We start from the raw sequence: 13,815 nt of genomic DNA on the forward strand, positions 1-13,815 counted from the left end.
TTTTCTCCTTGAAACTGCAGTGAAACAAAGACACTCTCAAAAACACGCTTTGAAATCGCTGGTGTTTCTGACGTCACAAACTACCTTTGTGACCAATCACGTCAACGAGAAGGATCTCTGAGCTGGTGTGAGTGAGTGGAGGCGGGGCTCATTTGCATATTCATAGAACCCATATACTAAATGAGTCAAGGGTGTAGAGATACATTCAATATATTTTAAGGCATGACAAAAAAAAATTCAAGGAATTTTTTTTTAGGTCATTTTGCTGATCAAAGATGAGTTTTAAGGGAAAAGAGGAGGATACAACTGAGGGAGGAGCCAGAGACCCTGATTGAGACGCACCCTATGATTGTATTATTTAACATAATCATATATTGAAGGTTTGTGTTATATTCCAAGTTTGCAGTTCACTAGTTTTAATCATTTTGAGGAATACTGTTTTTGTGCAAGTCACTTTTATTCACATAGTGCTTTATACAGTACAAAGGTTTTAAAGCAGCTTTACAGAGATAAACAGGAAAATAACGATACAGTGATGCAAACAATTCAATTCTGCCGTAAAGCAGCTCAAAAAAGATAGTTGTAAACAAGTCATTATTCAGTTGAAATTAATTTAGTTTATTAACTGTACAATGCATTAATTATGAAATGAGTTCAATTCATCTATAAAAGCAGCTCTGGAGAAAACAGTGATGTCATCATCCAGCTCAGTTCAGCTCTCATCCAATACTGTATACGGTAATATAATAGCCAATAATTTTGTTGTATATTAAGTGTACGACGACGAGTAAATGTCTTCTCACATTTAGTCTTGAACTACAATAAGCATCATGTTCACACAGCGCACACAACACTCCTGATTTCAGGAGAGCTGTCGTCAATACATGGGAAAACAGTAACTTGAGTTTCTATTTTGAAAAGTAACTCAGATCTTTTTATGTAAATTTAACAGTAATGCATTACTTTACTAGTTACTTAAACAAATCTGGAAAACAATAAAGAGATCAAAGAACCGTACTGTTACTGATCTGCCAAGCTGGTATATTGAATAATATATTATAATGTGAGACATTTTGCATTAGACTGCAGGGAAAGGAAAGAAAAATCGGAAGAAATAACTCATGATTCAGTCCAGTAGGTGGAGATATGCGCATCAAATGTGTATCGCCAGTACACGAAGAAGAAGGAGAACCGGAAGTGGAACGAGACAGACAAAGCGCCAGCAAAGAGTGAAGATGTCTCCTCCGTCTCTCTTCGACTTCACCGAAGCCAGAGATACATTTACGGTAAATTATTAGTGGAGTGTTAATATAAAAATAAAAATTGTTCTTTTGTTTGTTTTGTTTCTGTCTCTTGTCTAATGTAATATTAGACCATATCGTTTTATATGTTTATAATTAATTTGGCCTATTGGACACCTATATGTCATATGTACAGTAATTGTTGGTGATTGCTTTAAAAACGATGTTGATGTTTGTGAAGGCCATAATAATGCCTTCTTACTAATTGAAAAACATGGCGCAAACATGGCCAAAATAACATTTTCAGCTTAGTAAAACTTTATTACTTTGGTGTTATTATTATTATCCATGTAATGTCATCATGCTTGTATTGCTTGTGTCATAATACAGTCACATCATCAGTCAGTTGCTCAGCCGAAGTCATGCTGTTTTCTGTGTGTTGTCTGCAGGCTGCCACTAAAAGTGCTGTGGACATCAGGAACTGTAAACCCCTGACCAGCGCGTTCAGTCATCTGCCTGGAAAGTAATAATCGCTTTTTATGAATATAATCATGCTTTTAAATGTGCTGCAGGGAGTTGGTTTATTACGCTTGAACTCCAGTGATGTGTTTGAATGTATGTTAGTTTAGTATTGCTGTTGAGATGTGTGATTGTTCACAGTGAAACTGAGAAGAAGGCCACTCTCGATCAAGCTCTGCGTGGAGTTCTTGAAGAGCAAATAGTGAGTTCATGTGTGCATTATTTATTATCATGTTCATCTTGGAACATTGGCATACATGCAGTTATTTTGCGTACGAGTCCGATGATTGCGTTTTATTTTGCAGGTGAAGCAGAAAGTGAATGTTGAAGATTTCCTTTCTCTGATCTACATCAGTATAGATGGCGTGACTGAAGGTACACCTGTTAGTCTGCACATACAGAAGTGCGTATGAAAACTGATCTGCAGATCATCAATCTCTCGTGTCTACACAGGCATCTGCTCTGCTACCACTCCTTTCCTTCTGCTGGGAGACGTTCTCGACTGTCTTCCTCTGGATCAGTGTGACAAGATCTTCTCCTTTGTTGAAGAAAATGTCTCTACATGGAAGTCTGTAAGTTTGGAGCCTTTATTTGGTAGTGCTGAGTTTTTGTTAGTTATAGATATAAATTAGACAGATATTTAGAGGCCAGGTACCAAAGGAGTGTCGAAAACTGTTGTATTTGTTAGTTTTCTTATTATTCTTCCACCATTGAAGTCTATATTAGCAGCCCATAGAAACGAAAGTTGTGAAATGTTGCACATAGGACAGTTGTCCCATAGAAAATTAGTAATCTCTATTTCAAACCATCCAGAGCCACTAACAGCTTAAAATTTCACACGTATATGCTAATAACTTTTGAGCCGAGTTGAATGTTTCTATATCCACCGTTTTTTGTTTTTTTTTCAGAAAAACCTTTGTTTTCAAATCTGTGCAAGACTGTTCAGGCAGTCTTTCTAAGTTTCTAATGTCGTCATCATTAGAAAATGCTGGCAAAAGCTTATAGAAGTTATGTTTTCACACCAGCCTTTCTCACAATTGATGACAAAACCCATTAGGGTAGTCAACAGGTTTTGCACAGTTGCTTAAACTGAACAGTTTGTCCAAAAACCAGGAGACTAGTCTACTTGGATTCAGTGTGGCAGACCGAGCAATGCTTAAATCAGTGGAGCTGTACATTATTTTACCATGTTGGCCATTTTGGGGATCAACAATTTGGAAGGTCTGCTCTTGCTCTATTAAAATAATTGATTCTTTTTGTTAAAGACTTTGTCTAGTTTTTCAGAGTGCAAACCATCTACAGTCTCTTCTACATTTTATTGGTTTTCACGCACCTGGACTTACAACTAGCCTTCCTCTGAGCGCAACGATATTTCCTTGTCTTCTGCGTATCAACAATTTAAAATTTTACAGTAAAATGCATTATTTCAACTCATTTGGCTGATATGAGATTTATATAAACCACTGATGTAATAACCTGGCTGATTGAGTTCTTGTGTATCTTGTGGAATATGTTAAAATATGATTTTGTTAGTGGATATGGCTATCATAAACGAAGTGAGATATTTTGTCAAAAATAATCATCAGAATGGTTTGTTCAGTGTATTTGTTTTGCAGCTAGGGCTATATTTATGTGTTTGCTCTTTCTTTCATGTTCACAGAATACGTTTTACTCCGCTGGAAAAAATTACTTGTTAAGAATGTGCAATGGTGAGTTTCAAGTTTATTTATATCTATATTTATATATTAAAGACTTGATCCAGTCCAAACCGCTTCAAAGCAGTTTTACTGTAGAAATCTGTGCAAATGTTTCTTAATTTGAACATCTAAGCAGTCCTACTGAGACTAATACAGTGTCAGGGAATATGTTTTCTTCCTGGTTTTACAGTATACTGTCAATTTCTCTCTTTTAGCAAAAAAACATTGCTTTAACTCATCAAAATAAGTTAAGCAATTTTCAACTTTTTTTATAAGTTATACAAGATTCAACTAATTTAAGTCAGTTTAATGTCATTTAAGTTGAAATAACTTAAACGTCGAAGTTCATTGTACTTCAAAATTTAAGGCAGCAACTTTATTTAATTGATTGTATTTCTCTTAAAATGTAAACATTAAAGCTTCAAACAGCTCTTTTCTCTTGGATACAGATGTGTGTTTGTCTGTCAGTGGGAGTCCAGTTGATTGGTGTTAAAAAGAAGGGTCTGTAGTCTAGATTTAAACTGGCAGATTTTCTGCTTCTGATGACCAGAAGGACTGTTTCAGAGTTTACCTGTTGAATGGGAAAATAATCTAGCTCCCACAGACGGATTTGCTGTTCAGAGACTTATGAACTGGCCATGTGCACACACTCGAGTCAAGTACATTAGTATTCTTTACGACTGTGCTGGAGGAGCCTAACATGGCCATGTGTTTGTCCACAGACCTCCTCAGAAGACTCTCTAAGTCTCAGAATACAGTGTTCTGTGGACGAATCCAGCTGTTTTTAGCACGTCTCTTCCCTTTGTCCGAAAAATCAGGTATACTTTTTCACATTAGTTGTTTTCCTTAGTTCTTTGCTCATTGGTTGTTTTTGACAGGTTTGTCCTCTGTGTTACAGGACTGAACTTACAGAGTCAGTTCAACCTTGATAACATCACCGTGTTCAACAAGAATGAGCAGGATAGCACTCTTGGACTGCAGGTAAAGTTATGATGCATGCTGGGCTTGATTTACCTGCATGTGAGAAGATAATGTTAAAGACCCTCTGTGGTGAAAGTCAAGGTTTTAATGTTGCTTGTGTCGGTTTCCTGTTTTTAATATGCTTTTTTAAGACAAACCATGTGCAAATTCATAAGTCAACACCATTGCTGAGTATTTTCAGTGAACCAAAGACAGTCTCAAAAACACGGTTTGAAATCGCTGGTGTTTGACGTCACAAACATGTAACCAATCCGGTCAACATGCGGCGGGGCTTTTCTCCACTGAAGTTGTTCAAAGCGTTTCTGATGCTGATTGTTAGAACTCTGAGATGGTGAACGCGAACCTGGTTTGTGTGACATTAGCATCACATTATTAGCTGTTTGATAACAAAGTCAACCAAAAGGCTAATCACATTAATTACCGTTATGTGTCCGAAATTGTAAAAAGCGATACATAAAACGCATTACCATTCTGAGACATGGACTTGTATGCGAGCCTGTATAATTCACTCTTCCTCTGCTTCTTCTGAATCAGTCTCTGGTTCAAACATATATGGCTGAAGGAAACCTATATATCCACTTGCCATTGTGCGGCGTTTACTACAGTGCATCTGAGCGAGTGGATCAGCTGATTGGCCGATCTGTGTTTGAGTGGAGGCGGAGACTAATATGCATATTCATGTATCTACATATACAAAATGAAGCAAGGGTGTAGAGTTACATTCAAGCTAATTTAAAGCGTGAAGAAGAAATTTTCACAGGAAAAAAACGCTTCATTTTGGTGATCAAATATGAGTTTTTATGGGATAAAATTATTGGCTGCAGGGGGACATCAGAAAATCCACATACTTTATGTACATCTTTGGAATATTGCATAAAAAAATGCTGGATGGAAATGACGATGTGCATAAATTCAATTGAGGCAGATTAATGTTTTATCCCAATAAAAAAAGGTGTTCTCAATATCCTCTTAGAAGACATGGCATAAACTATGATGGAAATGCATTTACCGAATAAAACGCATTCGCACAGCATCTCAAATCTTGGTTTGATCCTTCTGAAATGCCTGAGCCAAAGTCTGTCATCAGGATGATTTGGTTAATTTCCCTGCCAGAAGAGTCCCGAACGCAGGAGAACATGACAGCATTTATTGTGTTTCGTCTGCTGCTCGGAGGCATTTAGGATGGAGAAGAGAAGAGACAGTTTCTTGCCCGATTGCAGCAACTTCCATTTTTATTATAGATATTTTGTGCCAATTTCCCTGGAAGTGATGATTTTGTCCTCTTGAACACATGGGGTGGAAACGCACATCTTGAATGGAAACATAGCCAGTTAGACATCTATAGAGAGTTGTTCATCAGATGTCAGACATGTTTTTGTGTGTGTGTGTTTTTTTCCCAGCATGCAGAAGTTAAGGAGGATGGGATGGAGGTAGAGGAGGGAGAGATGGGTGATGAAGATGCACCTGCTCCGTGGTAAAAGATATTCGAGTTTTAAGTTACATAGTCAGTGGCTGCGTCCGAAATCGCATACTTCCCTACTATATAGTAGGCGAAAAACAGTATGTGACAAGAGTAGTATGTCTGAATTCACAGTACTCCTAAAAGAGTAGACAAAAAGTACCCGGATCACCTACTACTTCAGGTGAGATTCTGAAGTGTGTATATGATGAACACTTTACTATCCCATGAGGCCACAGGAGAGGATTTGTGAATGACAGTGAAGTGATGTAACTGGTGCCGGTAGGTCACATGATAATGACATAATAGAGGATGTAGTACGTCCAGATTACATTCATACTTTGCGAGCGCTAAAAAAGAACGATCCATATAGTAAGTACTGATTGGAAACAGAGTATGTGATTTCGGACGCAGCCCAAGTCTTGCGTTTGCTTTATTTAGCCTGTTATCAGACTCTAGTTTGTTAGTCTAATTCAGAGGGCTTTTGTTTTGTAGCTCCATTCCTATTGACTACAACTTGTACAGAAAATTCTGGACGCTGCAGGACTATTTCAGAAACCCTGTACAATGTTACGACAAGTTCTCATGGATGACTTTCCTTAAGGTATTTGATTTTTTATTTATTTTTTTAAATCCAAACCAATATACAAAAATCGGTTACACTTTATTTTAAAGTGACAGTGTTAAAGTGTAATTACACAAACATGTACTGAGTAATATTAATTAACTGTACTTACTACAGGGTTATGATTAGGGTTAAAGGAGAACTCCGGTCAATTTTAACATTGAGCTAATTTTTTTGTACATTTGGAGTGCTGTCAATACAGAGAACAACGACAAAAATCGGTGTTGCCTACACCGTGTTATCCTCTTTTTAAAATTTGCACCCTGTTGACTTCAATGGGGCAAGTTTTAAACCTGCTTTTAGCCTCTTAAAGGGTTAGTTCACCCAAAAATGAAAATTCTGTCAGTAATTACTCACCCTCATGTTGTTCCAACCCAGTAAGACCTTCGTTCATCTTCGGAACACAAATTAAGATATTTTTGATTAAATCTGAGAGCTGGATCACTCCTCCATAGGCTGCTAGGTGACCGAAACTTGCTGGCCCAGAAAAGTTATTAAAGAGATCGTTAATATAGTCCAAGTGACTCCAGTGGCTTAATCTTAAGTATATCAAGCGACGAGAATACTTTTTGTGCGCAAAAACAAACAAAAATTACGACTTTATTCCACTATTCATTTCCTTCTCTCTGGGCCTCATAGTGTTTTTGCGCAGCGTGTCTGTGTTGCACGTCAGACGCATCACACACATGACCAGCTTCGGCCAATTGTGAGCCTACGTGGTGACGTGTAACACAGACGCGCTACGCAAAAACACTACGTGAACCAACTAGAGGCCCAGAGAGAAGGAAATGAATAGTGGAATAAAGTCGTTATTTTTGTTTGTTTTTGCGCACAAAAAGTATTCTCGTCGCTTGATATACTTAAGATTGAGCCACTGGAGTCACTTGGACTATATTAACGATCTCTTTAATAACTTTTCTGGGCCAGCAAGTTTCGGTCACCTAGAAGCCTATGGAGAAGTGATCAGCTCTCAGATTTAATCAAAAATATCTTAATTTGTGTTCCGAAGATGAACGAAGGTCTTACGGGGTTGGAACAACATGAGGGTGAGTAATTACTGACAGAATTTTCATTTTTGGGTGAACTAACCCTTTAACATCCTTGATGTGCCATTACAAGTGCACAGCCATGTGAGTGATTCCTTCAGAGTCAACACGCTCGATAGTAGTTGATTGTCGAGTTCACGCACATAGGTTTAGTACGTACGATCATGCGCCCGAACTCGACAATCGACTACTGTGGACTTCAGCCGAAAACAGGATGTAAATACAGGTATGTGCGCTGGCTGAAATTTTATCATTTTTATCCATATCTTTCACATCTACTGCAGTCAGATTCACCCGTGTTCACTCTAAAGGAATCACTCACATGACCTGTGCACTTGTAATGACACATCAAGGATGTTAAGAGGCTAAAAGCAGGTTTAAAACTTGCCCCATTGAAGTCAACAGGGTGCAAATTTTAAAAAGAGGATAACACGATGTAGGCAACACCGATTTTTGTCGTTGTTCTCTGTATTGACAGCACTCCAAATGTACAAAAAAATGAGCTCAATGTTAAAATTGACCGGAGTTCTCCTTTAATCATTTAGAAAATTATGCATCATTATTATGTTATTGCTAGTACATGTCAAAGTACATGTAACAATGTAACAAGGTCACCTTAAAATAAAGTGTTACCAAAAGCTCTTCCTCGAAAGCAGTCCTGTTGGTTTCATTTGAGGTGAATATATTTTATGAAGGGCAAAGTGATGATAGTTCATGAATCAACTCTTGAAGAGTTTGCACTTACCTTTTTCTGGTCAAGCTTCTCTTAAAATTTGGTTATTAAATGTAATTTTAAGTCATTTGTCTACATTTAGAAATGTAACCATTTAAGACCAAAGTATATCAACATACGGTTGTCCGTAGTGGATGTTTACTCTGATAGGACACCTTTGTGAGCTTGAGGGGAACTTTTTTCATTCATTCAAACCTTTATTTAACCAGGATAAAAAACTCCTTGAGATTAAAAATCTCTTTTACAAGAGTGTCCTGGCAAGTGGCAGCAGCGCGGTTTCAAATAGACATAGACACACTTACAGGTAAATACATAGACACACTTTCACTCATCATATTCTAACAACAATATCATCATAAAAAACCTGAATCATAAATCAATTTAAAAACAGTGACAGACAGACTGCCTTTCTGCAAGGTCCTTTAAAAAGCCTTTAAAAGAATAAAGTGAGACCAACTCCTTCAACTTAAGTTCATTTTGAAGCTGATTCCATGCAGATGGTGCAGCAAAATGAAAAGCCTTTTTGCCAAAGTCAGTGCGGGCTTTAGGGACTGTCAATAAGAACAGATCCTGTGAACGCAGGTTATATGTCCCTTCTGACCTCGGAAGGATATAAGTGTTCAGATAAGGAGGAAGAAGTCCTAATACTGCTTTATAAATAAAAAGATGCCAGTGCATCCAACGCCGAACGGAAAGGGAGAACCACTCAACCCGAGAATACAGCAAACAGTGATGAGTGAGAGATTTTAACTGACTAGAAACATCTGAAAAGGTAAAACCGACAGGATTGGTCCACATGCATCTTGTTTTAATGTTCCCTCACTTGTATTCTGTGTGCAGTATTCAGATGAGACTCTGGCTGTGTTCAAGAGCTATAAGCTGGATGACATGCAAGCGTCGAAGAGGAAGATGAAGGAGATGAGGACCTCTGCTGGAGACCATGTCTACTTTGCCAAGTTCCTCACCAGTGAGAAAGTCAGTTCTTCCAGTCTTTCAATCAACTACTCAATAAAAAGAAACCTCCAGTCATTGACCTGATAACACAAGGCAATTTCCTATCTCTCTGCAGTTGATGGACCTTCAGTTGAGTGACAGCAACTTCAGACGACACATTCTGCTTCAATACCTCATCCTCTTCCAGTATCTCAAGGGCCAGGTCAAGTTCAAGAGGTCAGGGGAAACCGCACGCTTATCTTTTCCAGCTGTGAAGAGAAGTTTACCCTGCTGTCAGTGTCAATAAATGTTTTTTTTTTCTGCAATTTGTCTTCAACCTTTGCAGTTCCGGCTGTGTTTTGAATGATGATCAGTCTTTGTGGATTGAGGACACAGCTAAACTAGTTTATCAGGTCAGTCTTAACCTTACGTGTCACTGATTGGAGGTGTGTGCCACATATTAAGAGAGTATACCTATGTTTCCAGGTATGAAAAAGTGTCCCATGTTCCCAGGGTCCTATGTTCCCCATTTCAGTGGTCTGTTAACACACTGTAAATAAACTTTTTAAAAGTTCAGGACTACATTTTCCCTCTCAATGACCTTTTGTGATATTCCAACCATTTGTTTAGTTCCCCCAAGTCTATGATATTGAGAGATTAACCTTTGACAAGTTCCACAATATCCCATGTCATATTAAGCAAATATAAATGCAGAGCTTTTTCAGGTTCCCTCACTGTAAAAAATAAACCCATAAAATGTACATTAAAAAACAGCATCTGTGGTTCCCAGCACTTTGACATAAATACATGGTAGCAGCATTTCAAGTTTTATGCGAGTGAACTTAAATTTACTGTATTTCATTAACTTATATGATGTTAACACAATAGGACCCTATGTTTTCTTAAGAACCCCCTGAATCTCGGGAACAGTGGACCCTGGGTACAGCAAACAGGAGTGACTTTTATATTAATCACATCGCTGTGTCGTACTGTGTTATTACTATTTCCTTACCATTGCAGTTACTGAGAGAAACCCCTCCTGATGGTGACAAGTTTGCATCTATGGTTGAGGTAAGGAGTGTCTATAAAGTATGCATATGGGCGTATGGGTTTTAGGTTTCGCTCTCGTCTTGAGAAATGTATGAATTATGTCTCCAACAGCACATCCTAAACACAGAGGATAACTGGAACTCTTGGAAAAACGAGGGCTGCCCAAGCTTTGTGAAAGAAAGGTATTGAATAAAAACAGCACACAAACAGCTTTATCCCATTACACATTAGATACACACTGCATTCATGCGAGGTTAATGATGACTCCTTTTCTAGACTTTATCATATTGTACTTTTATTTTGGAAAAAAAATCTTCTTTTCATCTCTCATTAGTTTGCAGCTTTGGTCACTGCTATTTTTGAAGTTCTGAATGAATCTGTGAATCAAATCTTTTGTTTCTCTCAGACCCGCGGAGACCAAACCCATCCGCCCCAGCCGAAAGAGACAAGCACCTGAAGACTTTTTGGGGAAAGGTCCTGATCGCAAAATCATCATGGGAAAGTAAGATCATATTTGATTACTGTGTAACTTCATCGAGACTTCGATTCAGATCTTAATTTGCGTTTCTGCTGTTCTTGACCATCAACAGTGACGAACTCACAAGACTCTGGAATCTGAACCCTGACAATATGGAGGCCTGCAAGTCAGAAAGCAGGTGTGTGTGTGTGTTTGGCAAACACTTGCTTAGAGGCGTTTAATACGAGACATTTTGCATTAATGCATGTTTTGTTTAAAGGGAATTCATGCCATCACTGGAGGAGTTTTTTGTAGAAGCTATTGAACAGGCAGATCCATCAAACATGGTGGAGGATGAGTACAAGTACATTAATCATTTATTCTCTTAAATCAACATGATTACAAACTATACCTCAGAATTAATGAATTCTTCGTCTTCCCTCAGAGTTGTGCGCAACTCAAACTACGGCTGGCGAGCCTTGCGATTGCTGTCCAGGAGGAGTCCTCACTTCTTCCAGCCCACCAATCAGCAGTTTAAGAGCCTGGCCGACTATCTGGAGAACATGGTCATCAAACTGGCCAAAGAGCTTCCTGTGAGTGGACATCCACCTTATCAAACACTAGTGGAGTTTTCGAGAAAAGTAGATAACATTCAAACTTGTGCTTGACCAATAGAGCCTTTTCAGTGGCTAATATTGATGGGCTTTCGCATCGGGTAGCTATTAGCAACTCAGTTATAGGAACTAGCCTCCAGGGTGGACCCTGACTTCTACATGTTCCTCCTGTGCGAAAGCCTCTATTAGAGACATGTATGCAGTGCTGTCAACACATTTTGCCACCCTTGGTAAATATGGCCATGGAAACTTACATGCAGTCTTTTTAGCGATGCACGCCTGATCATCTAGTGATGTAGGTGGAATAACAAAAACAATATATCAATTAATCGCCCATCCCTAGTTTAAACGGGGAGGCAACTATGGCAACGAATCCAAAACTCCTCTTTTTTTACTCATTATTTGCAGCTGTGCCAATAATTTTGGCACATATTTTGGACATTTAAAAAAAACATTTATTCCACATATATTGTAGTTTTGCTCGTATTTATGAAGGATGCCCATATTAGTGGAGGACGATGTATAATATCATTTAAATCAATATAAGTAAGACAAACTCACTCAAATATTTTGCTTACTATTTTACTCCAATATTAAGTATTTTATGAATGCATAAATGTGACAATGTTTGTTTTTCTTTTAACAGAAAGACCTTCCTTCTGAGGAGATAAAAACCGGAGAGGAGGATGATGATGAGAATGGAGATAACCTGTTGAAAGAGAGCAATGACAGTGAGTCTCTGTTGCTCTTTTTTATTATTTAACCTCAAAAGCTGTTTTCATTGCTATATCCTCCACTGGACTCTGTTCACACTGGACTGTTTGGATCAGAACGGCATTATCGAAAGTGGCAGCTGTTGCTAGGTAACAACTTCACTGGAGAACTCAGCGAAACGAATGGTGTTGCTATTAGTAAAACATACAATAAATTATACAATCAACTGACTCATGGTAATTATAGCTGAAAGCCGTCCTCCAAACCTTAGGTAGGGACAGGGTTGGGAACTTCAGGGCTCGGTGGCGTTATCATATCAAGATTTATAATGACACACCACTGCATTTGTAAAATAAAGCTGTTTTCTTTCTGGTCAGAATTCCAAAAGACACTCAAAATGGCCGGTATGAAAATTGGGCTTGGTTTATCTCTGTGTGCTGCACTAAATCCAAAAGTCCAGTCTTGTGATATTATAAAAAAAAAAATTGGCCAATTTAAAATAGCCATTTTTCAAAAATTCTAAACTTTTCAGCCTTTCCAAAACTGCTCTTCAGGTCATGCGTGTGATGGAAGGTTGTCCAGTTTCATCTCAACACACCAGTGTTTCAGAGATGCAGCCTCACCTCTACTTTGGCATAAACAAAACTTTTTTTGCCAGCATGGCCTGAGCCAATTTTCATGATGGACTGAACCGTGTAAGACGAGTAGGTTATGAAAATTTGAACTCAGAAATTAGTTACAGGCTTTGTTAATGCTAATAATTATTTAATTATAGAGTATCTCAAAGTTTCCCCTAACACACAAGTCCTATTTATTTTTTACCATATAGTTCTATGGGCTGCCAAACCTAACTATTACAATATAGGGGTCTTTGCCCCTTTGTGGCTTCACCCTTAAAAACATATATTCAATATGGATGCCCGTGGTTTGCCTTATCTCCATTTGGGCCGAGATCTCCTTTCAGCGAATCAGTGGAAGTAAGGTAGATTATGAAATCCAAGAACAAGTGGTCACAGGAGACGCATTTGGAGATAAACGGCTACTGCTTTATGAATGGTGTAGATTTAGGAGCGTTTAGTTTGAGTCAAAGTGAAATTGTCTTTCTCCAGGTCCCAGCATTCGGAGCAAGGCGGTGACCAACAGTCAGATGGACGAGATCGCAGCCAAGCTCGGGTCCCGGTGGAAGACACTGGCGGATCATCTGGAGATGACCGAGAAGGAGATCCGCGTGATCGAGTCGGACAGCGAGGATGTAGAGCTACAGGCCAAGATGCTGCTGGTGGCCTGGCAGGACCGAGAAGGCCCTCAAGCCACGATGGAGAGTCTGGTCACGGCCCTCAACACTGCTGGATTCAGGAACATCACAGATGGCCTCAACGAAACATAACCTTTTTCTTCTTCCGTTTTAACTATTTGATATGTTTTTGCTGTACTTCGATGAGTTGTTGACTTTACATTGTTTAAATAAATGGTCATTTGAAATGAATCCGTTTTGGTTGTAAAATACACACAAGAGTGTTAATGGCATGTTTATTTGTCTTCACGGTTTATGAAAAGCCAGTAAACAATAACTTATTACAGAGGTAAATTCTCTTTGTTTGATTGTTTCTGAGTATTTCAGGACAGATAAGTTTACAGTGGCATTTGTTGCATGGCAGCTAGAAGACAGAAGCAGTAATTGAGCAGAAAAACATCCTCTCAAAGTGCTTTGATATGAAATCCACCTTTGATAGATCAGACACAACA

The 13,815-nt window shown here is 38.5% G+C and overlaps 1 protein-coding gene across 1 annotated transcript; it reads left to right on the plus strand.

The window, feature by feature from the left end:
• The first annotated feature begins 1,163 nt into the window (after positions 1-1,163).
• On the plus strand, positions 1,164-13,555 carry thoc1 (THO complex 1). The gene is made up of 21 exons (XM_079876193.1): positions 1,164-1,286; positions 1,691-1,764; positions 1,902-1,962; positions 2,066-2,135; positions 2,214-2,332; positions 3,421-3,469; positions 4,180-4,275; positions 4,356-4,438; positions 5,839-5,912; positions 6,393-6,501; positions 9,142-9,276; positions 9,371-9,471; positions 9,581-9,647; positions 10,255-10,305; positions 10,396-10,466; positions 10,691-10,786; positions 10,875-10,940; positions 11,022-11,105; positions 11,187-11,334; positions 12,002-12,086; positions 13,179-13,555. Exons 1-21 carry the CDS (start codon positions 1,236-1,238, stop codon positions 13,454-13,456), a joined length of 1,968 nt encoding a protein of 655 aa, XP_079732319.1. The 5' UTR covers positions 1,164-1,235; the 3' UTR covers positions 13,457-13,555.
• Positions 13,556-13,815: the final 260 nt, after the last annotated feature.

Source organism: Squalius cephalus, assembly GCF_949319135.1.
Source record: "Squalius cephalus genome assembly, chromosome: 7".
Lineage (NCBI taxonomy): Eukaryota > Metazoa > Chordata > Actinopteri > Cypriniformes > Leuciscidae > Squalius > Squalius cephalus.

What these genes read in the sequence shown, in the direction of transcription:
- thoc1 (XM_079876193.1), top strand. Translation starts at nt 1,236, where the DNA reads ATGTCTCCTCCGTCTCTCTTCGACTTCACCGAAGCCAGAGATACATTT. An exon ending in AAGCCAGAGATACATTTACG is followed by an intron (nt 1,287 to 1,690) that starts GTAAATTATTAG and finishes TGTTGTCTGCAG; the next exon opens with GCTGCCACTAAAAGTGCTGT. An exon ending in CAGCTAAACTAGTTTATCAG is followed by an intron (nt 9,648 to 10,254) that starts GTCAGTCTTAAC and finishes TTACCATTGCAG; the next exon opens with TTACTGAGAGAAACCCCTCC.